The following is a 27,794-nucleotide window of genomic DNA, read 5'->3' as shown; positions in this document are numbered from 1 at the left end:
ATACAGTTTTCCATTTTGTGTGTGTGTGTGTGTATGCGCACGCGCGCACACTCCACAGGCCCAGCTGGTGGACCTGAAGTCAGAGCTGACGGATGTGCAGGCGGAGAAGGTCGTGGTGGAGAAGGAGGTGCATGAGCAGCTGCTTCAGCTCCACACCCTGCAGCTGCAGCTCCACGCCAAGGCTGGCCAAGCTGTGGACTCCGGCTCCATCAAAGACAGGCTGGTGGGCACCACCCTACGCCCTCCCTGCGCCACTGGCCTTGCCCATGCAGGCTCAGCGAGTTCAGCCTTGCTTGCGCTGAAACTGTAGTGCTTCAGATTTTTACTTTACTCATTGGTATTGTAATTTACCCATAAAGAAACAACCGTTTTTGATCAGATCTTTTCATCTCTATGTGGGTTTGCATAAGATGATGATGATGAATCCTTTTTTTTTCTTTGACATTATTGTGTTTTCTAGTGATTGATCCTGTGTAATTATTAATCCAACTGTGTGCGCACAGTGATTTGTTTAAGCCTCTTTGGATGGTTGCATCCCTCTTCTCTGTCCTCAGCCCCAATAGGGGCTGGTGGTCTCGGTCTCAGTGATGACATACAATGCTTCTTTTAACTCTATGCTTCTTTGACCCTAACACCGCCTTTCTAACTTTTGACCTCTCTGTGTTTCTCTCCTTGGCCCTAAGCCTGTTCCCTCCATGGAAGAGATGGTAAGTGTGTCAGCATGCGTGTGTGTGTGTGTGCGTGTTGTGTGCTGCGCGTCTTCCTGCTGACCACTTCCTGTTGTGTTGTCAGTGTCACTGTTTTTTTTTGGGGTTTTTTTAAATTATGTATTTTGTAGAAATGTAGCTTAACCCTGGTGGTCTAAGTCTAACCAATGACTAACCCATGTGCTCTATAGCAAAGTGAATAGTCACGGCTTGTGTGGGGTTTAGATGTTTGTGTTATGGTTAAGACACTTTTACTAAATCACTGAATTTAGCTACAGTGTTAGTGCTTCCATATTTGAATTTCTCTGTCATTTTCTGCTGTGCTGTTATAGGCTTGACCAAGCGAGTGTGAGTGTAAGTGTGGGTGTGTATGAGTGGGAGTGTGGCCAAGGATTGTTCATTGAATTCCTCCCCGGTAGCCTGCATTTCTAGAGACTGAATGTAACTTGAATGGGAGGTGACCGTGTCTGTCCCAGATGTTCACACTGCCTCCGGGGTTGTGTGGACTCTGTCAAGCCACTCGACTTTCCACTGTTTCTGAAGGCTTCCCTCTGTGCATGTGTGTGCAACAGGAAAAGGAACTCGAAGCCAGTAAGAAAGAAAAGGTGAAGGAGGTGAAGTTGGAGGCTGAGGTGAGGATGCTTAAAAAAGAGAGCGAGGCCCTCCGCAGGCACATTGCAGTACTACAAGCAGAGGTGTATGGCGCCAGACTGGCAGCCAAGTACCTGGACAAAGAGCTTGCGGGCAGGTAACAAACACACAAAGATTCTGTTGTGAACATTGGAAGTGGGAAGTTTCTAGAAACGGAACCCTGAGCTTGTCCATTGGGAAGGATTCAGAGCACTGAGCTGGTCATTGTATTCCGCAGGGTTCAGCAGATTCAGCTGTTAGGCCGGGACATGAAGGGACCAGCTCACGATAAACTGTGGAACCAGCTGGAGGCGGAGATCCATCTCCACCGCCATAAGACAGTCATCCGAGCCTGCAGAGGGCGCAATGACCCAAAGAAGCCCTTGCCTTCCCCGGCTGGACATGTAAGAACTACAGCTAATGTGGCCTTCAGAAGGGCTATAGTTACTTGACACTTGGGAGACTGCCACTATAAAGCTCAAAAGGTTCAGAAAAAATGAGTCGAAGCAACTTTGTCATCCCATTCCTTTAAAGGTATACAATGGGACAAAATAGCAGTGCTGTAAAGGGGGCGACAATATTGCCAGTCGCATCATAGCGCATATGGTGATATATGTTGTACTTCCGGGTGTGCCGCTGCATAGTCAAAAACCACAGGATGGGTAATTCTAACGTGACCTTGTAAAAACCATATATTTATCGGAACTAAGTCATGCACAGTTTTTGGTCATTTTCATTTCTGCTTTCGCTTGCATTATAGATAATTGTTTTATTTCCGTGGAATCATGCATTGCATTTTCAAGAGTCAGTCTGAATAGATCTGATACATGAACAGTCAAACAGCTGTTTTATTGCATTAAACATGTTTTAGATTGAACAACAGAATTAAATCAACAGTAGCAACATTTTTTACTCAGTGAGTGCTCAGAAATGTAATGTAATTCTTTTTACAGGGGTTAAATTTACAGTTATATCTATATCTGGTTTATGTAGACATTATGCTTTTTTTTCTTTTTTTTTTGTAGCCTGTCTCAAGGCTTTCTCAGTTGTGTTGTACCCACATTTTAAAAATTCAAGTTCTGCCCACTCGTCCACCATCTTCCATGTGCTTGTAAACAAAACACTATGATTTCGTAAGCATTTTTTTTCTTTTTTTTTTCTGTTGCGACATGCCCTTCATCCTGCACGCAGTACAAGGGTGCCACCCTTAAATAAGTATTGCCAAGTACTGAGAGAGGTCTGACATGGAAAATTTGCTGGGCACTGCATGTGTGCAACTCCGGACAATGTCCTGACCTGGAAGAATATAGAGTGATGCCTCACGTTTCCGCGGTAACGTGCTTATGGCCACAGCTATGGTTCTGAGATGCTGTTTCTCTGTTCTGAGATTTAACGTAGCCTTTTTTGGTCATCTTGAGCCAGTCTGGCCCACTGACCTCTCAGCTAAATGTATCAACGTCTAACCTCTGAATACAGAGAATTGAGTGGAAGAAGATTGGTAGCCAGCGGTTACAGCAGTATTGTAGGTATAACTAATAAACTGGCAACTCTGTGTAGATAGATACCAGTACAAGCGCAGTGTACATAACAGTGCCTCATGAGGGTTCTTCCCGTTTGCTCTGTGGGTGTCCTCCCTATTCCATTTCTACATAGTTATCGTAACTGTATCCAAAATGCTGTTTGTGGTTTGTCACGGACTTGTTCTGACTTCGTTCTCCAGGACCCAGACTCTCTGAAGAAGACCCAGGGAGTCGGCCCCATACGCAAGGTGGCTCTGTCCAAAGAGGATCATGAAGGTCTCGGGATCTCAATCACGGTCAGTCCATGCTGGGTTTTATACCTTAGACAGTGTGTACTTTATAGCTACAAGAGCTTGAGATTTCAAATTCACTGTTAACGGTGTGCTGTAAGACCTGTGAGTTAGCGGGGATTCGCCTGCCCGTTCCGATCTGATTTGGTCATGTGCGTGATCTCTGCTCAGGGAGGTAAAGAACATGGCGTTCCCATTCTGATCTCGGAGATCCACCCGGCCCAGCCAGCGGAGCGATGCGGCGGCCTGCACGTGGGCGATGCCATCTTAGCCGTCAACAACATCAACCTGAGGGACGCCAAGCACAAGGAGGCGGTTACTATCCTCTCCCAGCAGGTGGCGACCTCTTGCACATTACATACTACGAATTCCCCCAGTGAAAGAAGCCAATAGCGTGTGTTTAGGTAATGTGCTTGTTAAACTGGACTTTGCAGTATACTTACATTTTTTTTACAATTTTGTCCATGTTGAGAAGAGTTTTACTTTGGTGAACAGGTGTTCATACTGTCAGCAAAGCTGCAAACATCAAATGAGAATTGTGGCAGTTTCAAAAGTTCAGTGGTACACATTAGTCTTTTTGTTGAGACCTATTTTTGGAATAATACTTTAATTAGGAGTGAGAAATGGCACCGGTACTTTTGGTTGGAACACCATATATGACTTGTTAGTGAAGTTTCAAAGTTGGAAATTGCACTCACATTCCGAGAGTTGCATTGGCTTAGAGAGCCGGAATTGGCAGAAAGGCCTTCAGACACAGCGCTGTGCAGTAGTGGGAGGAATGGTGTTCGACAGTGCTCACAGTGGGTTAAATTTGGCCGTGCTAACAGTCTGGGTTGTCACTGCAATGCTGCACGCCTGCTGATACCGCCATCACTTGTGTGTCTTCCAGAGGGGGGAGATCGAGTTCGAGGTGGTGTACGTGGCACCGGAGGTGGACTCTGACGACGAGAATGTGGAGTATGAAGACGACAGCGGCCATCGCTACCGACTCTACCTGGACGAGCTGGAGGAGGGCTCGGGCGTCAGCCACGGCAACGGCAACACCGAGGGTGCCACGCTGCAGGGCAAGTGCCTCAATCCCACCCCACCCAATACAGTCGCTTCGGTGGGCAATCCTCAACACCCACCTCAGTGCACCAAAACAATGACCATGTTTGCTCAGCTACACATCTTGTTTGTAAACCTACACCTTCTCTCACCCATAGTGTGTATTGAGCTACGTTTCATTCACACTCTTTTCACGCTACGAGTTAACCAGCTGCCTCAGAATTGCATCTGTGCAAAGCAACACTTCCATTATATCCTAACGTCATCACCAATATCAAAAATCCTCATAAACAAAAACCAAGGTTTAAATCAAGCAGGTTGCTCGTCGTGATGTTAAAGTGTGTGGAAGTAACGTTTGATTGGCTGACATTTCTCCACCATCCAGCAGTGGAGAAGCACCCGATGGCCGATGGCGGGGAGAACGGAGACACGGGCATCTCCAGCGAGAGCCCTTCGGAGGAGACACCCTCTAAGACCGCCGAGTCCCGGGAGAGCAGCTCCTCCTGAGGAGCTTGCAGGGATGGGAGAGCGGATCCTCACCTCGCACCTCGTCTCCAGGGAGGAGGAGTGAGGAGCAAGGAGGAGGGAGATGTAAAGACCCTGTCCGTGTACGATATGTAACATGCGTGATGCGTTTTGTACTACACAAAGAAGAAACCATTTCAGAGTCCGCAGGAGATCGCTTGGGGACCTAGAGTGAAAATGGAGCACGTACAAATTCATGTCGCCACCTTCGGTTGGGTGAGAAGCACACGAGGAAAAGGCAGAGTGTAAATCCGAACTGGCTGAGCTCAAAGCAGGAATTCGGCTGTAAGGTCTGATATTGTGTAAGGGACAGGAAATGATGGCTGTTTTTCTTACTTGGTGTGCAGTTCCATTCCAGGTAAACTCGGCCTATGCGCTGCCCCTCTACTTGGGTATCTCTAGAATCTAGAATCCTTGCACTGCTATTATATATGTCAATTAAATGGATATAGTAACAACTTAATGTCAACCTACAACATATAATCATTACCATGCAAACTTTTGTTTTTGATTTGCTATTTGAGCCTAGTGTGTTATTAGCTCTCAGTTGTGTTCAAAAAAGGTGATGGACATTATATCATGGGGGGGGGGAGAGAGAAATGTTATGCCCCAACTTTGTAACACTATTCACTACCTAACATTTTTCACATCACTGTTGTGTCATCCTGATTCTGCAGTACCTTTGGCTGTATCTGCAGTAACAGATTTGTAGTGCTTTTTTTGATTTGATTTGATTTAAAGGGTGGTTTCCTTAGCAAAGTATAATGGTATTAAGAAAATAGCCTCTGTTAGGGTGAGTATTCTAAATGAAAATGTATGAGCCGTGCCAGTTTTATGCACAGTATGTAAGATTTTTGAATGCTTCCAAGTCCACAATGCAACTCTGATGAATTAGATGGTTATTGTGATGGGATAGGCTACTGGCTAAGGAGGCAATAATGAAAGTATTTATTATTCAGTGGCTACTTGCTTGGCCATGGGAAATGAGGTAAAAGTGTCTGGTCCATAGAGATCCAGCAGTTCTTCTAACTCTAACTCATGATCTCATCTGCTGTGATGCCTCCACTGAACATGTGCAATATATTTGTTAGTTCATAAAAACCCTCCCCAGGTCTTGGAGTTATCCTTTGTTGCTCTTGCCCATCACATATATTTTAGAGCCATGGCTTATGACCACTCTCGCACTAGTCTTCTAGGATAAACCCAAGACATGTGACCTGTAGACTACAGCGATGTCTGCAAGAAAGGATTTTTGGATTAAAAACCCTACGAGAACATCTATCTGTACATCAGAGATGCAAACCTAAATAACTGTTCCACTGACTGCTGCATATTTAATTTATAGAATTTATATCAAACAAATATAAAGTAAAAAGTCTACCAGTATTTCATCTACGTGTTGGTCTTGGAGCATTCACAGAGATGTAATTTACCCTGTATTCTTAGCTAGGGTGTATGTATAGCAGCTCTGACCCCAGTTCAGTTTCCCTCAGCTTCTCTACTCTTCAGAGCCCCTGGAAAGTTGAACAGCGTTTCAGTCGGCTCACGGCCATATCTGACGGATGCAACAGGAGTGTTTTGGGTAACACGTGCCAAGGACAGGGACATCTGACGCCAACAGGCTCAATGTAGCCTGGAGGTGGTACTGCTCTCTCTTGGAGTTCTTACTATCATTACCCTCTATGGTTATCACATTTTCCCTCTGTTCTGTGTTCCTGCAGCCTGAGAGATTTGGTATGAACATCTTATATCTGTAGTTACTGTATAACTATTTGAATAAAATTTATTTGCCTATTTGTTTTCTCTCTGAGGAAGTGTTTACCATTAGCTGAAAACCTTGAGACATTGCACACATGGAATATCAACTTAAGAGTACAATTTTTACCATTAGGTTTACATTTTGCATTATATTGTCAACACTAGGGGGCAATGTGATCCTGACGTCTTGCACATATGCCCTAATATACAAACTTATATCTTAGGTTTTGACAAAACAAGGGCACTATGTAATAGTTCTGAATTATGAAGAGAGACACACAATGAACTTTATTCTCTTCATTTTGTGTCTTGTTCCTGCATAACCATATTTCTACATTTTCATATTTGCAAGGTATGTCCAGGCAGCACAGAGACCACCCCTGCTGTTGGAGGCCTGCGTGAGTGGACAGGTATGGAATTTTGGATGAAGCGGGAAAACCGGAGTCCTGGAGACAGGTGAAACGTTCCGTTGCTTTCATCATGCCCTGGTGCAGGGGGAGGTGTTGACACGTGCATGCAAGCAGACAGCCGGGAGACGGGACAAGAGGAGGGTGGCAGTGTGGAGAGGAGTCAGCACCCTGGCGTGAACAGTCCAGTCACACACACAACTACTCATCACAGACCTTAGAAAGGGAGGGACTGCCGGTCAGCTGGATTCTGCTTTCTGGATCAACTCTGTGCTTCTGACTTATGACTCACTCACTTGAATGTTACCATGCTTCTTTCTTATTCTGATAATGGATGTTTAGTAATAAAGTCTACCCCAAATTTAAATTATATTAAATATATAAGGACTCATTTTCTGACAGTTCATAATGTGATTTTTATTTAAAATTGGAAACCCAATGTACCTGGGAAAACAACCATTACTGTATAAACTAGGTACATGCTTCAGATGTTGTATACGAGGCCTGACAGCAGGTTGGAACAATGGCGTTAGTGGGAATCAGCTGCTGTCCACGACTGACACTTCACTGCCACATTCCAACACACACGCTTCAGGATCAGTATTCCTTTCCCCCCCTGCTGTGTGTATGGAGGGCGCGTGGAATGCATGATTGGGTCACGGCAGGTCCCGCGCTTACCAGTCCAGGCAGCGGCTGCTGCTGAGGTGGTCACATTCTCCCCAACCCGGTCACAACCAAGCCAGCTGGGGGGTGGAGTGGGGGCAGGGGAACACTCAGGACTTAGCTGGCAAGTAGGAGGACCACGGTGGGAACATCAGAGCCCAGTGCTTCACAGGCCTGCTGGCACAGAAGGATCCTCTCAGCAATGCTAGACATCCACAAGGACTGCCATTCCAAACATCTTCCAGAAACCAAACCAATGCCAACGAAGACCCAAGACTCCACAATTCAGTAGCAACACCAAGCACGTAGGTGCTTCCAAATCACCACCAGAAGCTAAGGGTTTTGTTTGTTCCATTTTACTTTTTCCAACATTACAATATACATTTCAAAACTACAAAAACTGGACTGAGTCCTACTGAACAAGGCTCTCTACTGCTTTCTGAAGTCTGTTCTCCAATGGCCTGTTCAAAAATAGAGTGAAATGTAGGAATTTGTCTCTGTGAAAACATTAATAATTTTAACAAACTCAAAAACATTTCCCACACGAGGGAACAGAAAGTGTCAGTGCTGTTGACAAACATCCCCCTACTGAACTGTTAACTGCAGCAGAATTCCACAATTATTCCCAACAATTATTCCCAACAATTATTCCCCAGTTTGAAATACAGCAGTCACTCATTTACAAAGCCACAGACACTTTGTGGATTGGGTCAGTCACTGAGGCAGAGCAGGGCTGAGTGCAGAAACATCATTGCTGATAAACACATCCATGAACCTGGAAATGGTAGTAGAAATGGCCCATGAGCACTGACCTGAGACCAGCTATTTTGGGCCAGGATCGAGCCGACTAGTTGATCAGCTCTGTAGAGGCTCTACAAAGGAATGGGCTCCCAAGCCTGGGAAAGGTGATGTCTTGTTGCTGTGGCGTCTCCTGCCCGTCTGTCTCAAGGTACCACCGAACTAAAGCAAACTTGTGCTTCAAGTTTAGAATATCAATTCCCAACAGCAGCTCAGAAAAGATGTGTCACATTATAGAAGCACTGAGACTGTCTCCCACATACCTCATTTATATTCCAACCATTCAAGTAATCCAAGTACAGTAAGGGAAGAATTTCTTCCATACTCTGCAAACTGTACTTTAACACGTTTCTCTGCTCCTGGCAGAGTATTAGATTAAAAACAAACCCTGCCCCTTAAAAAACAATAACAGTAAAACTCTCCATGTCAGTAAGACAAGCAATATCAAACTTGTCTGACAGGAGAACAAAAATGATGTGTCCAAGCAGCCATTAATTTGGACAGCTATTCTTCCCTGCCATACACATGCACAAACATACAAAAGTGCTGCTCTCATATGCAGAAATAAGTTATGAGTCTGGAGAATAGTGTGAGGTCATATTAAGCAGGAACCACATCACAGTGCATACGAGTCTGCCCGGGTCCCACCCAGGTCACATTCAAGTCCCACCCAGGCTACTGCCCTCTGGGTCTGGTCTGTGGGGGACAGCTGGCTCAGGCCAGACACAGTCCCGTGGTCGCGAGTAACTCTCATGCACTGGGCCTTTCCCTTGGGGCTTCTGGTAGTCCGAGCAGGCCCCATTCTCCACCACAGCTGGCCTGCTGACCTTAGGGCTGTCGTAAATGCCCTCGGAACAGTTCGCTCTGTCCGATTTGACCTGTGGCGTCTGGTAGCCGCCAGAGAGGTCTCCAGCCTGCTTTCGGTAGTTGGTGCTATCCCGGGCCTTAAAGGAGGGGCTCTTGCTAAGGACAACTCCGGGCACGCTGTAGCTGGCATCTGGCAGGAAGCCGTCCTTGCGGAACGTGTGACGCTCTATGATGGGTGTGGCATACTCAGGCTCCTGATTGGTCAGTGGCAGGGCATACTGATTGGCTGTGTGCAGGTAGTCGTAATGGGAGGTGGCCTCGTTAGCATCGTTCTTGGCGTCTGTGTCCATGGGTCTGAAGGTGGAGCCCTTCCTGGACACTGTGCCTGCCCCCAGCATCAGTGGCTGCTGGTAGTCTGTAGAAGGAGAGTTGACAGCAGCTCAACTGGTTGGAAGCACAGAACATGTACAATCACAGTGGCCAAACCAGGTGAAGGGTTTCTTGTGCGCCATCTCTAGTGATAGATCCACTATACAGTTAACATTTAAATCACTACATTTACTTCAAAACAAATGAAGAATGTGTTCTGCCAGGAACCTTGTGATATGCTAACTCTCAAGTGAGAGCACACGTGCCCGTGACCTTTACTAAGTACCGCTCAGGAGGTGAAGCAGGAGCCGCAGGGCATCCTGACCCGTCACATCCACCACAGGGGTGCCAGACACCTCACCACTTCAGCGGTGGAGCAGGAAAAAGGCTGTCTGGCCGTCCCCCTGCTGCGCTAAAGAGACCAGTCAGCTCCTCACACGCGCACACAGGCTCCTTAACATTACAAACTGATGAAGGGGCCTGTCATATCCAGGCTCAACTAAACTCAGCTTTGCAGCTCACGCTGTACAAAAGCAACCATGAAGTCCTGAGTGACTGCGGCGAGAACAAAAGGGATGTGGTTTCAGACCGTTGGAGCAGCCCGGACATCTGACCTGCCATGGTGCTGGTGACCAGGTCCATTTTGGGCAGGGGGTCTTTCTCCGAGCTGTAGCTGAAGGTGAACTCAGTGGACAGGTGTCTAGCAGACGGCTGCTTCACCTGTTTCCAGCAACCTTGACATGACAAAGTTAACCAGTCAGGCAGTGTTTAATGAAAGGATGGGCCTTCCACTAGCAGAACCCCCAAGCTGTAAATCATGTATGTTGGGGGTGGTGTGTGAGAACGTGTCAGGAGAGTGCGCAAGAGGGGAAGAGGGGGTGCTGGGGGTGTCTGGAACAGTGATAAGCAAACAGGCAAAGGCAGGAACAGGATAGACGGGAGAGCAAAAATGGTAGCAGGAATGTAGCAAAATGTGGGAAAGGGCACAGAATCTCTCATCATACTTATCTTATAATCACTTCAACCCCCAAAGATTCTCTCATTCACTTGCCAAACATTTTATGCAAATCTTATATACTTTTGTTGAACATTTGCCCAAAACGCATATGCAGTCAAGTACAGACAACTCTTTAGGGGGCCCAACTAGGAATTCTAACAACTGCAAACTAGGTACTGCAACAAACAGTGCCTTGTCCACACTACAGCTGCTGTCCCCCCCCGCCCCATATAAAATACAACAATCTAATATAGTTCATATAGTTCCTTCTCTTACTGTTTGGGCTGCTGGACAACTGCAGTGTTAGTGCTTTGCCAGCTTCTCTTTGCATCGTGAAATGTTGGGAGCTTTTAAAGCGTGTCTAAAGCGCTGACTGAAGAAGAGTGAAGTGTCTAGTGCTGTCCCAGCTGCTGCCTGTGCACTGACCTGTCTGTGGCTTATCAGCAGAGTCATACCCATTCTCCTTGTTTTTCTTCCTGTGGGGGGGAGAGAGAGATCTCAGTGAAAGCAGCAGAGCTGGTGCCCCTGTAGTTGAGGTCTTCTTGTAGCCCTGCAGTCTTCTTATATCTTTTCTTCCATAACCCTCCAGCCCCAGCCTTCATCCACAGGGCCAAATCTCCTGATGCTGCCCTTTACACCTCCCTCCTTCCTCTTTCTGAACAGCCCCGCCCCTCCCCCATCCACAACAAGGACGAGCAGTTCAGGTCTCACTGCAGATCCTGGTTACAGGAGGCTTGTTTCGACTCCCTGTTGCTCTGGTGGCCATAGCGAAGAGGCCCACAAAACGGGGCTTCACCGCAAATGCAGATTGCCATACAGCGGCACACAGACCGATCTACAGATGGACACAGACATGCTCACTCACAGCTATGCAATGTAGGTGCACTTACTTGTGAAATACCTTGAAGAGGCAGATCGCAGTCATGAGTAGAATAACTGACACGAGGATGGGCACCCCTATGATGACCATGTTAACTGCGGAGACAGAGGGCCAGCAGGCAGGGCGTTAAGCAGTACAGTGCAGGACACTGGTAGGCCCATTATGTACAGGACATTGCAGAAGTGAGAACAGACTGGTTTGTCAAGGGCAGGGCAGGGCAGGGCAGTGAAGCTGTACCGAGATCTGGGTGAGAAGGAACAGGCTCGCTGAGGTCAGCCTCGCCCGGAAGGGGCTTTGGGTGAGTTGCCAACGGGACCAGAGAGGACACGTTCACCTGCACACCTGCTTCCCCAGCATCAGCAAAGGAAAGGATTAGAAGAAGCTGTTGGATTACCCATTATTTACATGCATTCCCCACCATCCAAACACCACCACCACCACCACCACACATACGTACTTGGAAAGTTTTGCACTATAGGGCAGCCCAGTAGCTCCGCCATCAGGCCGATCCCCTGGTGCCACTGGAGAGGGACCACACGGACATAGCGGGCAATAATGGCTGGACGGAAAGTGTTTCGAGCCTGGTAGAGGCTGTCCACGTTTCCTTCAAATATCTACACACAAAATTAACCATCATTACATCCACACCAGTTATTTAATGTGAAGTGAATGAGTGCGCGTGGAGAGTCTCACCATGTCTTCAGAACAGTTATATTGGGTGTAAGTCTGCCAATGACTCTTCTCCTTGTACAAAATTTTGTAGCTTTTCACATAGTGATCAGACGAAGACACACCACTGGTCAAAATCCCTGAAAGTAACAAATTTAGATGAGGGTAGTTTAGAGTAGTTTTAAACACCAGTGTGTATTTAGTGAATTTTGGGAGGAACAGATGAAATGCATTTGTTCATGTGAAGCTCCACAACAAGCCTTCATTTCCAGCATGGCATGACTCAATTACAGATTACAATTACAGATTAGACACTTCAGTGATCATTCACAGACTCAACTCTCAGATTTCAATCCTCAAGTGTCTCTTTAAGTGGCTCAATTTTCTCCCATTAGAGTGGAATGATGTCAGTGCAAAGCAGCCAACTCAAGAACGTACCAGAACATGGGAGGGAGATTGCCTGCCCTAACCCAGCTCCCACAGGTAACACTGGTGGCCCAGGGCAGAATGCAGCCAATTGAAGGCTGACTGGAATTCTGTGCAAGACTCCCTGCTGGCATTAGGAACATACTCTCCTCAAATGATGCTGAAAAGGTAGTCCATACATTTATCACTTCAGGATTGGACTACTGGCTGTACCACCAAGTACCTAAACAAGCTCCAGCTAGTTCAAAATGCAGCAGCCAGAGTTTTTACTAGAACAAGAGAATTTGATCACACCACTATCTTAGATACTTTACATTGGCTCCCAGTAAAATTTCATATTGATTATAAAATCAGGCATTTTATTAACTACTTCCCATCTTAGTTAAAAGTGTACATCTGGGGGTCCATGGGGCATTGAGAGTTAAGGTAAACTGGGATGTTATGATGCTGTCACTTTACCTCTCTTTTATCACTGATGTTTGTTGACTGAGAGCGGCAGGGTGCCCATGTTCCAGGGTGCCCTCATGCCTGTGTTTCTTTCTGGCTCCATCCTTTTAGCTGCCATAGCTAGATCTGCTGGAGTCCATCTTTGCACATTATAGTTCCCTAATTTACACACCTCATACCTGGACATGCCTAAAAATCTATTCCCTCTTTCTGCCAAGGTACACATACCCCTGATATCATGATGTTACTCAGCCTCAACCCATCTCAGCTGCCATGGCTACTCCCACCACCCCCTGATGCCCCCCTGCTGTAGCCCCCCACATCCCCACCCCCAAACTATCCACAAGAGTACCTAATGTGTGTGCTGACTTAAAGGTGATGTACAAGAAACCCACTATTTAGATGATTAGACAGTTCAAAAAGATTCAAAGGCAAAGACTAAGTGTTGAGATGCTTTTGAAGAAGAAATCAAAATGTTCTTTAAGAGGAAAAGCACTGGTAACATTCCATTCTCACAGCTGAGGAAGACCCACCAGAGTGGGACGGACAATATGGAAGTGGCACACTGTAGCAAGCGCACAGAACCGTTAAGATAACAGAGCCTCCACTCTTTGGGGTGCTGAGTCCAGTAAGGGCAGGCATATCTATACGCCAGGCTTCCATACGGGAGACAAAGTGGGTATTCTCTGGGTCTGTGTGCACAGAGACTCCTTCAGAAGCATAAAATTGGCCTGGTCATGCTGACTACACACAACATGCTCAAAAATAAACGCCACATCCGGCCTACTCCTATATTTAAATGTGCCTTTGTGAAAAGGCGTGTATATTTGCAAGGGAATGACACAGAAGGTCTTTCAATTCTTTTATGCAATACCAGGAATTGGTAAAAAGATGCAACCATCAGCTGGGTGCTGGGTGAGTGTGGAGGGGGCAGGCCTTCTCATTGCTCTGGGCTTATAACATTGGATACACCCTCGACAGTCACAGGAATGCCCCTTTGTAAGGATAATTACCCCTTAGAACAGGCCCTGGACCCAGGCCTATCCTGATCCCTTCTCTTCTCTGTCAGACAGATGTTTACATGCAGGGACCTAATCCTATTAACCTTTACAGCAGCAGTGAGAGGAAAAGGCTGAAAACTGACAAAGAACCCACCCACCTAAGAGAGCATACTCTAAGGAAAGCAGAAATCTAAAGAGAGCATTTCCACTCAGCCACTGATCATTCAGATCTTGGTGAATCGGTCTTTACATTTCTGCATCTTAGATTTCGCAATGCTGCAAAGCAGAGCAGAAATTCACTGCGCTGGTGTAGAGATGATCCACACCAGAGCATTGCCGCTTCCACTCAGCCTGTATGGTGCTTTGTTGCTGGAATGGAACGGACAAACACACGACAAGCACTTGTACAAGGTACAAGTTGCATAAGTTGACTGGGTGAGAGACCGAGTCAAGCATGGCATGGGTCAACACACAAAGGAAACACTATTCCAAGACTGCACAGGAGAAGAAGCCAGCAGAATCATGAGTATGCTTGTGGTAACGAACCTGTGATCCTCTTCTTCTCTCCGAGGTCCAGCTCCAGCCACTGTCTGCCCTTGGCCTCAGTGGCCCAGATGCCTGTAGCAGAGACTAGGTGGGTGGTATTGGGTGACCAGTCTACTTCAGACCCCACCGGTCCATCACTTAGCCACGAGGAGCTAGCAGATACTGGCTGAAGAACGGTCTGCCTCGTGCAGTCTGTGGTGGGAGATGGTGGAAGAGGAGGAGAGAGACGTGAGGGATGGATTACTTGTCACTTAAAATAGTCAAAGGAGATGAAGACTCGGAGTAAACAGTGTCAGTGTTGCATGCTCTGAAGTATATGCAAACAGACACACACATCGGTTTTCATTTTGCCTAGTTAAAATGGACATGAAAGCCATGAACTTCAAGAAAACAACAAAGAGCTTGCTGGTTTTCTTGTTGTGCCTTGAGATTGTTTGCTATAATAAAATCCACATGGAGCAATATCCCATTCATGATGTACACTGCCTCAACAGGTACAGTAGGCCTCAAACAAAGCCACCGTATGTATATTTAAAGAGGCACATGTGCTGGGAACATGGAAATGAGAAAATGAAAAGAAATCTGACACCAGTCTTTTTTTCCCCACACCTTCACACTTTCTTGCTTGGAGCTGACAAAATTTTAAAAGTACAGTGTAGAGCAGAACTGAGTAAGCCACTACCCACTAGTCCATCTAGCTGGAAGATGCAGGACTTCATGACTCCACAACTCCACAAAGCACGGGAGGGGGAAGCACCATGGGGGGGCCAGTGAAGAGGGCCCGATTGAAGCGGCTTGGGGTAGATTGACAGTAATGGGGGGGGGGGCATTTGTCACAATCAAGCACGCACTGTGGTGGTCCAAGGAAATTCCACAATGGAGCTCATCGATCGCTGGCTGCTTATCTACTTCACCCACAGGGTGCGCTTGTCATTCAGCCATCCTACCCCAATAAAACGTTATTGATCAGCCAGGTTTTAGAACAACTCTGCTATAGACTAACTGGTTTAAGAACCTGCTAGTGGTGTCACACACACACACACACACACACACACACACACACACACACACACACACACACACACACACACAAAAAGCTGGGTTGAAGAACAGGTGTGAGGAGTGGCCGTTAAGGCAGCGTGTTGGCAGCTAGCCAGTTGTTTAGCCCATCTCTGTTGCGCTTGGCTTTCTGGGAGCTCGGAGAGACATCTGAGGCCTGCCAGCACAGGTAGTGCGGCTCTGCTGAAAACGGCTCGTGGTGCCAGACTCAGTCAGGCAAAAACAAAGCAAGTCAGACAAGAAGTTCCCACGCTTGCCAAACCAACCTGCTAAACCATGAGCAGGTGTTGCACTCATCAGCAAAACAAGAAACTAGCAAATCCAGTGCCGCTCCACTGTCTTGTTTTGTGTCAGTGTGTAAATAAAATGTAGCACATAATGGGAGGATGGACAAGGCAGAAAATTCACTCAAAATAGAGACCATAATCATAATCAGACATCATAATCATAAATGGATAAATATGTAAAAAAAGACACTTACCGCTTGTGACAAATGTGAAGAGTGATTCAGACAAAGAGCCACTGAGAGAGAGAGAGAGAGAGAGAGAGAGAGAGAGAGAGAGAGAGAGAGAGAGAGAGAGAGAGAGAGCACAGTGATTACAATTACAGTGAAAAGGTTGGGGGGGGGGCTGCCATGTGAGAGAAACGCCCAGTCAGGGAGTGTAGAGAACACCTCCCACTGAACACGCCCACCTACTGTCCCCTCGAAAGCCTCTGATCCCTCCACGGCATGGAAGGCTGAGGCAAAGCTAGGCTGCTCACCAGAGCCATGTGGGGGTAATTGACCGGGGCCATGGCAGGGAAATTGCATCTCTCTCGGTTATTACTTAAGAGTGGGTCGTTTTCACAGGCTGGACTTCCTGGCTGGGTTTACTTTATCACTCTTATCCACACCAAGCTATTGAAACTAGAATTTTTTATAAATAAATCAACTGGCCACTGAATTACTGGCTACTCTAGGAGGAGCGAAAAGCGATTATTGAAACCTATTGATCCTTCAGTAAGACTGAAGTTGTCCTGTGGGACTTTGAACCTCAAGTACGGCTCATCTTAAAATATTGCGCTTCAAGTCTCATGGAAAACAAGCATGAGACTACTCTGTCCTGGCTCCCAGGCGGTGGAATGAACATCCATTGGGTGTCTGGACAGCAGAGTCCTTTGCAGTCTTCAAATGCAGACTGAAGACCCATTTATTTGTGGAATATTTAAATGACCACTGATCCTACACCTATGTTGAGTAACTGAAACTCATCTTGAACTCTAACCTACTGGCTAGGATCCATTCTATGAGTAAATGACAAAGCACTTTTGTAAGTTGCTCTGGATAAGAGTGTCTGCCAAATGCCGTAAATGTAAATATTACATCATCATCAGCATAATCCTTCATAGCCGATATACTTCCTAATCAATGCCTAGAATACTTCTTCAGTGCTGGGCAGGGTGCTACAGAGAAGTCAATGTGAACTTGTCTGGACATGTTTAAGAGCTCACGTCTTCTGTCTAAATACCAAACGTCATGTCGGCATCAGGTTCTAACTATGCAGCTATACATTCCAATTGATGACATGACTAGAAATTAGCGATTTGTGCTGAAGTGAAACTTCTTAGAGGTCAGTCATATTTCCCTGTCAAGTACAGCACTGTCCTAGGTTTCAGTCAACACCACTGTAGTTTATTAAAGATGATTGTTGTTTCACTTTTGAATTAGAAATAGTGTTTTTTTTTGCTATAATTACCACCATAAACCTTTTTTTTCTTCAATGTGATAAACAATATAAACAATAAGCCCTGACAGATGTTTATGTGGTGATTTAGAAGTAGTGGCTCCATACACCCTGAGGGTAAATCAATACAAAAGTCATTTGTGGTGATGGCCAAGTGACACTTCAAATAACTGTCTGCTCTCATCACTACAGGCAGGCTTAAGGATGGCACTGCATATCAGCATTACAGATAGGCATTTTTTAAGCCACCCCAGACTTTGACTAAGGCAGCAGTTTCAAGGTGTGGTCGACAAGCGCTTTGCGTCCTGTTGGGGACGAAACATGTCAGGAAAGAATGACTGTGATGATTACCGCTCCAACAGCCTGCTAGGTATCTTAATGTGACTCCAGTGCTTTATGTCTCCACAGGTGCCTACATCACCAAGCAGGATTATGCACTTTGACAAAAGTGTGGACGAGACCTGGCCCCCACAAAGCGTCAGGCAGTGCTGGACCCTTCCACTGAGATATAACCGCAGGAATCATCTTTAACTCACAGCGATAAATTATGCACAGGCTTGGAGATAAAAGGAGATCAAGGGCAGGAGAAAAAGAACAAAACATGTTGAGACTTGTCCAGGACAGGGCATGTATGGAACACGCTCTGGGGATACTCTGTTATAAAATTGCTTTCATCAACCAAGCAAACGACATTAAAGGGTGGTTACTTGGCTGGATTTAGGTGAGACATGGATTAGGTGCATTTCATTTGCACTGTAATTGAATCAGTGGAAGAGTTTTTACATTTTGCATCTTACAGTGCAGGAAGGGGAAGGTGACAGGGCCACGTTACAGAAAGGTTCAGTGAGAAGCTAGAAGCAACGCCTGTTGTGATGAGAGTGAATAAGAGAAGGCCAGGAGCTTAAGCAAAGCCATACCTTTTTGACAGGATGCCATTAGCTTGGACTGGCTCGTAGTGCCATAGCCCCCGGTGCTCCTCCACTGTGATTGGTCCACCGAACTGATCCAGAATGACGCCGGCATGGACAGCAGATTTACACAGCACTGACGTCTGAAATGAGAGAGAGAAAACTCTGAGAACAAGGAATTTGAGAGAACACCATAGGATGGTTCTTTCTGTGAGCCTCAACAATCCCGGCCTCAAAGCACAATGCATGCAAATATTTTTTGAGCATTAAGTAAAAGGCCACCACCCAGATGAAAGTGCTCGGTAAATGGAATTAATTTGACATGCATAAAAAAATTTATACAAAATAAAAATACTGAACAGATATCCAGAATGCCTCAGTCAGATTCCATTCTTCTACTTTTCTAGGATTTGCGTCAACAAGCAAGACCCTGCGAGACATTTTAACAGAGTGATGTTATGACGCCTGCCTTAGTTACAGAAATTCGTCCTTGTAATCTGGGCCAACAAGGGCATTTCAATTCAATTTACAGAGACATTTTAAGAATGCTCAGGCTGGCTGTGGCTGTGCACAAGCCACTCATCCTCTTGGAGCGTGTGGCCCTGCTCCAGCACAAATCAGAATGAAAGGCACATTGTAATTTAATTGAGGCAGGACAATTACCGTAATTGCACCATCCTGAAGGAATGCGAAACACCCCTCTTTTAGTGCCTACCGGAAAACTGTATTTAGTCCTACAAAATATCTTCAGAATGATTACCTCTCAGACACCGCTTTATTTAGCAGGCTAGACCAGGTAAGGGAGGCACAAAAGAGAAGTCTAAACAAACAAACACTGTCAAATCACTGCAGTAAATAACATCACAGCTATGTACAATGCAGGGGTTGGGGGATGGTCTCTGTACTCTTGATCGTGAGGCTTTCATTATAATTTGTGTGGGCAAGTGAATCTTCCTTTCCTACTCCCCCTTTACTCCACCTGTCTAGCTCCTATCGCAAAATGGCGCTGCATGAATGGCAAGCACACATTCTAGGCTGGTTGGCCACAGTGCGATGCGGCAACAGACCCTTATCTGGGGCCTCATCTGTCCCCCTCATTACTCTGATCACCTATCCGGTGGCAGGGGCCATAAACACATCTGGTTGGAGCGTTCCTCTCTCTCTCCATCTCCGCTCCTCCATCACAGGCTCACCCGCACACTGCGGGAGTCTAGTGTGGTGTTGACCACTGGAGTTATGACTTCTGGGGTGGGATTACGGAGCTCAGCGCTACTGCTGTCGACTTAAGCCTCCTCCTATTTAAGACAGCACCTGAACTGTTCCAGTGCGTCCGATTTCAGAGCATTACTTAAAGTGATGGGACAAGGCCCACTGTAAAGTAAGAGTTACAATACCAGGTCAAGCAAATGCTGAGTGACTGAGCAGAGAGAGAGTGGTGCGTTCACGGTTGAACCATGGGCGACCCATAGACCACAGCCTAAGGTGAAGGGGTTCTTACATTGTGAATAGATGACCTTTACAACAGAATAACTGCTCACACATAACTAAAACAGGTGACAGTACATGTTCTGTTCTGTTCTATTGTCTGGAAACAAATCCAACCTATTCAGGCAGTTTCCTATTTGGAAGGCCTTTCAGAATGAACACTGCAATAGGCTACAGTCTTTTACCTTATTAAAAATTCCATTCACAGTGACAGCACCTTGAAAGCTTTACAACCCCTTCACGCGGAGCAGTCAGAAGAACACTGCGGCTAAGGGGACTTTGATCAGTTGTGTTTACACAAAAGGCACCCTACTCTTGTTGTGTAAATGAGTTTCATTTGGACAGTGAATGAAGGCATTAGGAAACACAGAGGTGGGATTAAATGGGCCATGTGAAGCTAAATGCTGTTTGTGTGTGTGTGTGTGTGTGTACGGAATGGATAGATTTGGCAATGCACTCATGTTCTGGGGCATCGTGTGATGTACCTGCTTCCTACCCCTCCTCACAGAGGCTAGTGTAAGCTAATCAGTCACACTGCCTTCATCTCAGGAAGAGAGTACACTTACCTGACAAAAGCTGCCTACAGCAGAACAGGAGGGGCTCATGGTGGCCCCTAACCTGCGACCACCATCAGGCATCCATCTGCTGGAACATTCATCCACATGTGTTGATTTGGATGAGGATTTAGGATCTTAAAAAAGGGAGCCCCTCATAACTACCCTGGCTAGACCCTCAAGCACAATGCATATTGTTGGGAGACAGTGAACACTCCGACTGCACTGGCAGAATTTCCCAACATGAGCACAACACAACACAAGTGACTAGCACCCAGCAGTGCCAGTCTGAAGGGGACTGTGTAACTGATTTTAGAAAGAAAACCCCCTAACAGAGTACCACCAAAGGTCAGAGCTACACAAATTTCCACGCATTGCATTGCGCATTGCAATGCGCATTGCACATAGAAAATGATACTGAGGGAAGCTGAAACCACGTGCTCACAACATAACAGTTCACCCAAGAAATTGTGTTACTGCTGCTCCAATCTGCCAATTTGCTCAAGCCAGCAATTTGAATTAATTACTCATGTCACAACTATATTTCATACCTGACCCTCTACCATCACTGAGGAAAGTGGGAGAAGCAGAAAGACAACTACAGAGTGACACAAAGTGGCCGGTCATGTCGGTCATGACAAACAGGAAGAGAAGCGCTCCCCATGCCAAGTTTAAAGAGTGGATTCCCAAAGTCTAAAGTGCTTGTGGGGGAGCTCAAAAGCCTAACCACATGAGTTGAATCAAGTCTCTCTGCCTCTCTCAAACAGGGCTAGAATAATCTGAATAAACTGCTGTGGCTTGATGGACCTCAGATTACAACCCAAACTTCAAACCAACTATGAGAGGTGAGACCTGTACAAACTGTCTTTCAACATGACACAGTCGGACAGATACTCAGACCGACACTTTCCCATGCTCTGTCAGATACTCAGCACTATACCATCACAAAAAAAAAGTCTGACAGAAAATGAGACAGGTGGTTAGTGCTTGCCTTTCCCAGCCTTTAGGTCACAGTAAAGATCTCCTGTTGAGAAGAGCTTCTGCCAAGCCATGGTTCTTCCAGCCCACAGAGCACTGATCATAAACAACATTGTGCTTGGGGAAGTACAGTAAACCACCCCACAAAGTGGTCATGTCTCGCATATAACCCCCCAAACATGGAGGAGGTGACTGGTCCTGAGGGATAGGTGTTGGGGACATTTCCTCTCTCCTCTGTGACAAGGTGCAGAACGTAATACCGGGACAGAACAATGAGGCCGCACTCACGTGTCTGTAGCCATGCGAGACGTCCCCGGCTACCTCAGCCGCCATCTCCGCACCACATCCGGCCGGACAGTACTTCCTGCACAGGGAGACAATGTAGCAGCCGCTCATGCTCTGGCTAATTACAGCACTCACACAGCAGGTCAATGAGACCTACAGGGCTGCTCAAAGCAGAAAGATGAAAAAGAAAAGTAACAGAAAGATTCAGACCTGCAAAGAGGTCACAATTGATTGTTGTAAATCCTTGGAGTTTAGAAGCTCACCATTGTGGTAGAAATGCATGAACTGGTAGACTTTATGAATAAATAGCAGAGAGAGCTACACCTTGCACATTTTGCAGTGGAATGTGTTTATATAAGCAAATCGCATACCTGTACTGTGAAAGAGAGAAATGGATGCCTTTGTTGGAGCATGTGAGCATGTCTGAAGAGGAAAACAGAAGAGGATACACAATGAGGGACAATAATGGAAGAGCCAAGACAGATATCCTTAGCGGACGTGACACTTAACACAGCAAAGCATGATTGACATGTGTGTGTCTCACACACACACACACACACACACACGGCTGAAACCCCCCGCCCAATTATGAACACACACACAAAAGCAGAAGAGTGCATATGCTCAGGCATAGACAGCAAATCTGTGCTGGCATAATGTGTCAGGACATGCTAGGTGAGGAGACTCGTGCACAGGACCTGAGCACAGACAGAGCAGTGGAGTCAAGCCAGGACACGGCTTGCCCAGGAGAGAGGTGCTGTTCATTGGGCGGAGGAGAGACCAAAGAGCATTCTACCAGGATAAGCAGACCAAAGAAAATGCTGAAAAGGGGACCATGAGAAGGAAAGTGGCAGCCAGCCGTGATCCTGGAGGTCTACCTTCCTGCCGTTCATTTCCAGCATGTAACACCTGATCCAGCCGGGCAGGGCTTGGACGGGGTGTTGTCGAGCGCCTTGGTTGGCAGGAAGAGGCGTGCTGACAGAGCTGGTGCCAAAACTCAGCAGGAAGGCAGGTCTCTGGAAGCAGGTGCTGGTGATCACTGGCCAAGAGCTTCCTCCCACATCCCTGCGACTGTACGCAAAGAGCTGTGCTCAGGGTGAGAGGAAGTAAGACGTCTGGCCTACCTCTGTGGTCTACGGTGGAGTAGGAGAGCTGGAAGCTACTGCCAGGAGTGTGGCGGCTGGCACGGAAGCTCACGGTGAGCTCACTCTCGTCAGTGTAGAGTGGCTGGCTGGGCCCTGGGTATGGCCCAGGAAGGGACTGCACCCCCCCACAGTGCTGCCAGTACACTAACACAGAAGGGCAGAGACCCATATATCAAAGAAAAGAAAATACCCAAACTAAAAACAGAACTGAAGCCAAATACTGCTATAGATGTTTATGATGGACACACCTGAGCTATGATTAGATAGAGAGACAGAGAGAGAGAGATAGAGAGATAGAGAGATAGAGAGATAGAGAGATAGATAGATAGATAGATAGATAGATAGATAGATAGATAGATAGATAGATAGATAGATAGATAGATAGAGAGAGAGATCATTTTGCCTTGAGTCCATAATCTAAAATTAGTTTACATAGAAAATATTAGCCTCATTGAAGGTTACAAGAAAAGGTACATTAATAAATAATATAACTAAAAATTCTAAAAGAACAATATATTTAAACAATGAAACCAAATACAATACCCAATAAACTGCATAAACTTTGAGAGCGAGAGAGAGAAAGATAGATTGCATTTCTTAATCTCTGGCTGGAACGCTGAAATTTCAGGGTTTAATAACTATATAAGAGAAACATCTTCCCAAATGATCCTAGGGATTACCAGTAGCTAGCCAAAGTGGTCCGGGTGGGCTATAATGCTTCAAGAGATCAGCAAGAGATGTTAAAAGCAAGGCCATTAAGGGCTTTAAATGTCAAAAGCAGGACTTTGTTATGTGCAATTTAATAGGCTACTAGTATATATGACCATGTTGCTGCTGGTGGCTCTTGAGCAGCCCTTAGTTTCCAGCCTGATAAAGCCCTGGCACACAGCACACTGTCATCTGAAGCCTCTCTTCCTTCCTGCCTTTCAGACAGCATAGGAAAGAAGGATGGAAAAAAGGTTCCCCCTTTGTGAGGAGCAGGAGCCTGACTGGAAATAGGTGACGGGGGCGAGACAATAGGGCGGTATGGGGTGGGCGGGAGGAGCGGTGAGGCCTCTCCGCCCGGGAGTCGGTGACGGGCCGTGACTGAATAGCGAGGAGCTGTTCCACCTGACACGGTGGTAAAGTGATATTCTCCCAGCCCAGCGCTCTGACAGGCTGCAGCCTCTAGCGAGAGATTACTTGACAGCAAGAGATTACTTGACGCTCTTCCCCAGGCCTTCTCTTGCTCCTGCTCTCCCGTACAGAGTGAAAACTTTCCGACATGTAGTACTCGCCTCCCTTTTCAAAAACTCAGTGAAACTTTCTGGCTTGTAAAGTAGGGAAACTGAGGAAGATGGACTAAACTTCTATGTGCAATTCACCCTAATTAGAACGCTGCAGGCACATTTAGAAATACCATTCTTGAACTGAGTGTTCTATATCAAACGTGTGCAAGTTATGACGGTCAAGCAATTTAGTAACACTGTTCCTCTTGAGGTCATTAGAACATGTTGTGAAACCACTTGTGAGCAGAACACAATATCCTTTAGAAAACAGCAAACACGTGCTGGTCCACTATTCTCCCCTCTTATCAGTCTGTGCCTCTATAAACCAGCTCATACTCATCATAGTGTGTGTGTGTGGGGGGGATTAAGACAGAAACACAGACTGAGACACAGAAAAGGAATGACAATAGCTGGGCTATTGGAGAATCTCCTTCTGACGCTACTAGCTGTGCAACAGTAAGCAGTACTTGCTGTTGGTGTGACCGATGCTATGTGACAGCTAGCGCCATAAACACAGGCCTGCGCTGTGCAAGGTGATGCATGATAAAATAGCTTCACTGGGTTTCACCAACAGCCTAGCAAGAACTGTTCACTGCTGCCAAATTAACAAGCTTTTTCCCTCCTGAATGACTGCACCTTCTCTTCCACCACACCTGGTGAAATTCTCACTCTGTTCTTAAAATAGAAGCACAATGTCTTAACATGTGCTAATCCCATCTGCACAGGAGACATCTGGGCCTTGAACAATAGGACTGTTCACCTCCCTGACAAAATCAAAAGAAGCATGTCCTTTAAAAACCAAGTTCCAACCCCCCCCCCCCCCCCCCCCAAGAAAAAACAAAACCACCACACAGAAGTGTTTGTGTGTTAGTTTCAACTAAACATTGATATTAAATCATGTTCCAAATCTGTATTTCAAAAAAGTCAACATAGAATATAAAGTGTTATCCAATCATCCCAAGGATCAGATTTGGATTTATTGGCATCTTCATATGTGAATCCCTATCTGTTGCATCTGGGAAACTAATATGTATAACTGCAAAGCATTTAAAAAAGGAAACGTGTGACATATGAAACATCAACTGCTCACCATGCTTTGACTCTTTCAGGACCTTCAGATAGTCAGTTCTGCAGTCTTCCCCTTCAATGGACAGATCTTCGAAGGTGAGAACAATGCGAAGGCTGCTCGAGACGCGTATATTCCACTCACACGAGTTGTTTGGGTACAGGCCTAGGTAGTTCTTAGAGGACAGGTGACCACTCTGTGGACCCAGGACAGAGTGCCCGCAACCATCATCTGAGGAGAACAAAGTCAGACAAACTCCTTCAGATGATGGTGTAATGACTGATCCAAGCTGAAGAATAAATCCTTATATGGACATTCCACCATTCTTACACGGACATTTGTTGCAGTACATGCAACTTCCGAGGTACACTAGAAAGTTCTGCATGTGCCTGTGGGAATTTCCCATAGAAAGTAAACCTAAAACTACAGCAACTAAAGCTAAAGCTAAAATGCAAGACAGCGCAAGAAAAAAGGATGACTGAATATTGCATCATGCTTTCAAATAAGACAACAGCAAAAAAAAACAAACACAGCATGAATCAAACACAATGTTCCCAGACAACCAACCAAGAGCAAGCTTACATACATCACGCTGTTTCAACAGCTGCATGCCACGTCCAAGCATGGCAAGTGGTGGCACAATGCGAGATAGCCTTGACGTGTATCCCAAGCTCAGGCTGAGGCAACAAGTGGCAGGGAGCATGAGAACCAGGCCTGGCGGCAAAATGAGGAATGCCATTACTCTTGACTATTCAGACAAGGATAGTAGAGTCGGCAGGCTGGTCGGGGTAGTCAGCTGCAGGGACCAGGAGGACAAGCGAAGGAGGTGGGACAAATTCTCGAGGGGGGAGGGCAGGAGGCAGAGGGTGAGAGTGAGTGTACGTCACATTTATCCCTCAACTTTCAGGTAGGTGAGGCACAGACATGTGCAGCTCCAGTACTACTTCCCTCTTCCATGAGCTGTACTTGTAGACACAAGTGAAAGACTCGATTCAGAGAATATGGAGACATTCTTAAAAGATAGTGGACACAGAAGAACTAGGAGCACTGGAGAACACATTGAAGGTAGGACACCACATTAAGCAGCCTATAAAAATAGCCGCCATTAGTCAGCGTTACATTCACACTGAGGACCAGTGAACATCCTTTGTGGCTGAACCGAGCCCAGATGCACTGGCGGGCTCGTGAGAGAGGGCGCAGTGAAAGGAAAAACAAAAAAACAGACTGGAAAAACACACCTGCCATGCACTAGCCATGGCCACACGCAGGCCCTGAAACCACTGAGGACATAGCACAGCTCATTGACTGGCCTACGTAGGGAAAACCAGCTGAAATCACCCTTAATGTTCGCCACCTGTAACAGGCTGGCCAAATGATAAAAAGCCACACACTGCCGTTATTGTGAATTAAAGGGTAAAGTGTGGGTTGAAAACCTTGTAGCGTTGGAGGCCTTTATGTTGCCCATTTAAAATACACAGAAGAGAAACCTGCCCTGTACCTGGACACCTGGAAAAGCTATGCATTTCTGCAAAGGAAGACAGCAAGTCATGTCTGATGATTTATTGGGCTAAATTTCAGCAAAATAAGACATGGGTACTCTATGAAGCCAATTTACCCTTTAAAAGGCCCCTTTGAGGAAAAATACATGTGAAAAAGTGTCAGTGAATAACAAAGAAACTAGTGGAAAATATTCTCTTTGCATTTTGTGCGTGCTCCATCACTGTGTATCACTGCGCATGACTCTGCACATGCAGCCTGGCTTTAAAGATGAAAAACTTGTGATAAGATACATCCCCCATGCCAAAACACAACATAACAGAACACTGACAAGAGGGTGGTCCTCTGCAATTCCAAAAGCTAAAAGGATCAACAAGGATATGGGAACCTCGAAGTAAACACGCACCTCCAACAGATTATCGCAGTCGTTAGAAGAATGAAGCTTTTGATTAGGAAATTAGAACATGTTAGAGTCATTCCTCTCCGTTTAGATGTGTTGGTAATGTGCGCTATTGACAGGACCTTCGCACCTCCACAAGTTAGTTAACCAAATTCTGGCTCCTGACTTTAAGCTATTCGATAACCTACACGAGTGTAGCAAGTGTAGAGAGAACAATAATGAGTACAGATAACTACTAAGTTGCACTCAACTGACTAGCTACAAGTTTCCCATTTCTTGAACTTGACTAGCTAAAACGTATAGGGAACATGAACGACCCGGTATTAACAAAGAACTACTCATGATATAATCAGGTAGGATAGCTAACTAGCCAGTTAGCTAGGTTACTTTTTAAAACAACTGCAACGCGGGAATGTAGCTATATAAATGGGCGATAGTTAACTTGTTAAGTATATCTTATGTAACGATAGTTAGCACCAGTTAGTATACTAACGTTACTGAAAGAGAAATGTCCCACACATCTTCGAACAAGTAGTGTAGTCACATGTAAGCAGGGTCATTCTTCAACCTTCAGTTAGCCTACTTTAAAAGACACGGTTTACAGTTTTACGGACCAAACGTTCTGCGTTTAAATTAATTGGGTTTTTTTCCGACAAAAGCTAGACTACAACTTTCCTTCCAATTATTTTGTTACATCGCTATCTGGATAGCCTGTTGTGTTAGCTTTGCCCACTTACCCGGTTTCTCTGCGAGTACAAGCAGGTTAATTGTCGAACAAACGAAAATCAATCCATGTAATATTCCGTTCGCGGACATCGCAACTACAAGCCACTGTAAATCATCAATAAGCAGCCAACGCGAACCGAACTGGTTTCACGGCACCATTTCGCTGGGGAGCGCGCTGTCCGTTTGCGTCGGCAGTTTCTCGAGACGCGCTC

The 27,794-nt window shown here is 46.0% G+C and overlaps 2 protein-coding genes across 7 annotated transcripts in view; one reads left to right on the top strand and one right to left on the bottom strand.

Moving 5' to 3' along the window:
- gopc (golgi-associated PDZ and coiled-coil motif containing) overlaps positions 1–6,513 on the top strand; it is a 9,612-nt gene extending 3,099 nt beyond the window's left edge. Inside the window, exons 2-9 of one of the 3 annotated variants that reach the window (XM_027001668.2) lie at positions 59–223; positions 684–707; positions 1,280–1,455; positions 1,576–1,741; positions 3,058–3,153; positions 3,319–3,483; positions 4,037–4,211; positions 4,583–6,513. In XM_027001668.2, coding sequence (XP_026857469.2) covers positions 59–223; positions 684–707; positions 1,280–1,455; positions 1,576–1,741; positions 3,058–3,153; positions 3,319–3,483; positions 4,037–4,211; positions 4,583–4,701 — 1,086 coding nt within the window. In that variant the 3' untranslated portion in view covers positions 4,702–6,513. Of the gene's footprint in view, positions 1–58; positions 224–683; positions 708–1,279; positions 1,456–1,575; positions 1,742–3,057; positions 3,154–3,318; positions 3,484–4,036; positions 4,212–4,579 lie in introns of all 3 variants that reach the window. The other 2 variants (XM_027001667.2, XM_035524281.1) reach the window with 2 other exon arrangements.
- Positions 3,591–27,794, bottom strand: dcbld1 (discoidin, CUB and LCCL domain containing 1). Of its 4 annotated transcripts, none has more exons than XR_003410090.2 (16): positions 27,594–27,794; positions 24,984–25,190; positions 22,605–22,769; positions 21,852–21,903; positions 21,484–21,559; positions 18,188–18,321; positions 16,028–16,068; positions 14,488–14,679; positions 12,092–12,207; positions 11,856–12,012; positions 11,636–11,740; positions 11,409–11,493; positions 10,945–10,994; positions 10,136–10,255; positions 7,563–9,567; positions 3,591–3,663 (listed from the first exon to the last, which is right to left on the bottom strand). XR_003410090.2 is itself a non-coding variant. In XM_027001665.2 (15 exons), exons 1-15 carry the CDS (start codon positions 27,670–27,672, stop codon positions 9,005–9,007), a joined length of 2,142 nt encoding a protein of 713 aa, XP_026857466.2. In that variant the 5' UTR covers positions 27,673–27,794; the 3' UTR covers positions 7,300–9,004. The 4 variants fall into 4 exon arrangements, 2 of the variants coding, with proteins under 2 accessions (XP_026857466.2, XP_026857467.2); XR_003410091.2 differs by lacking the exon at positions 3,591–3,663 and having other exon boundaries at positions 7,300–7,721; positions 8,360–9,567; XM_027001665.2 differs by lacking the exon at positions 3,591–3,663 and having other exon boundaries at positions 7,300–9,567.

The sequence above is a fragment of the Electrophorus electricus genome, chromosome 3, assembly GCF_013358815.1.
Source record: "Electrophorus electricus isolate fEleEle1 chromosome 3, fEleEle1.pri, whole genome shotgun sequence".
Taxonomy (NCBI): domain Eukaryota; kingdom Metazoa; phylum Chordata; class Actinopteri; order Gymnotiformes; family Gymnotidae; genus Electrophorus; species Electrophorus electricus.
Note: the sequence above shows the minus strand (reverse complement) of the source record. Positions and strands in the feature narration are given on the sequence as shown.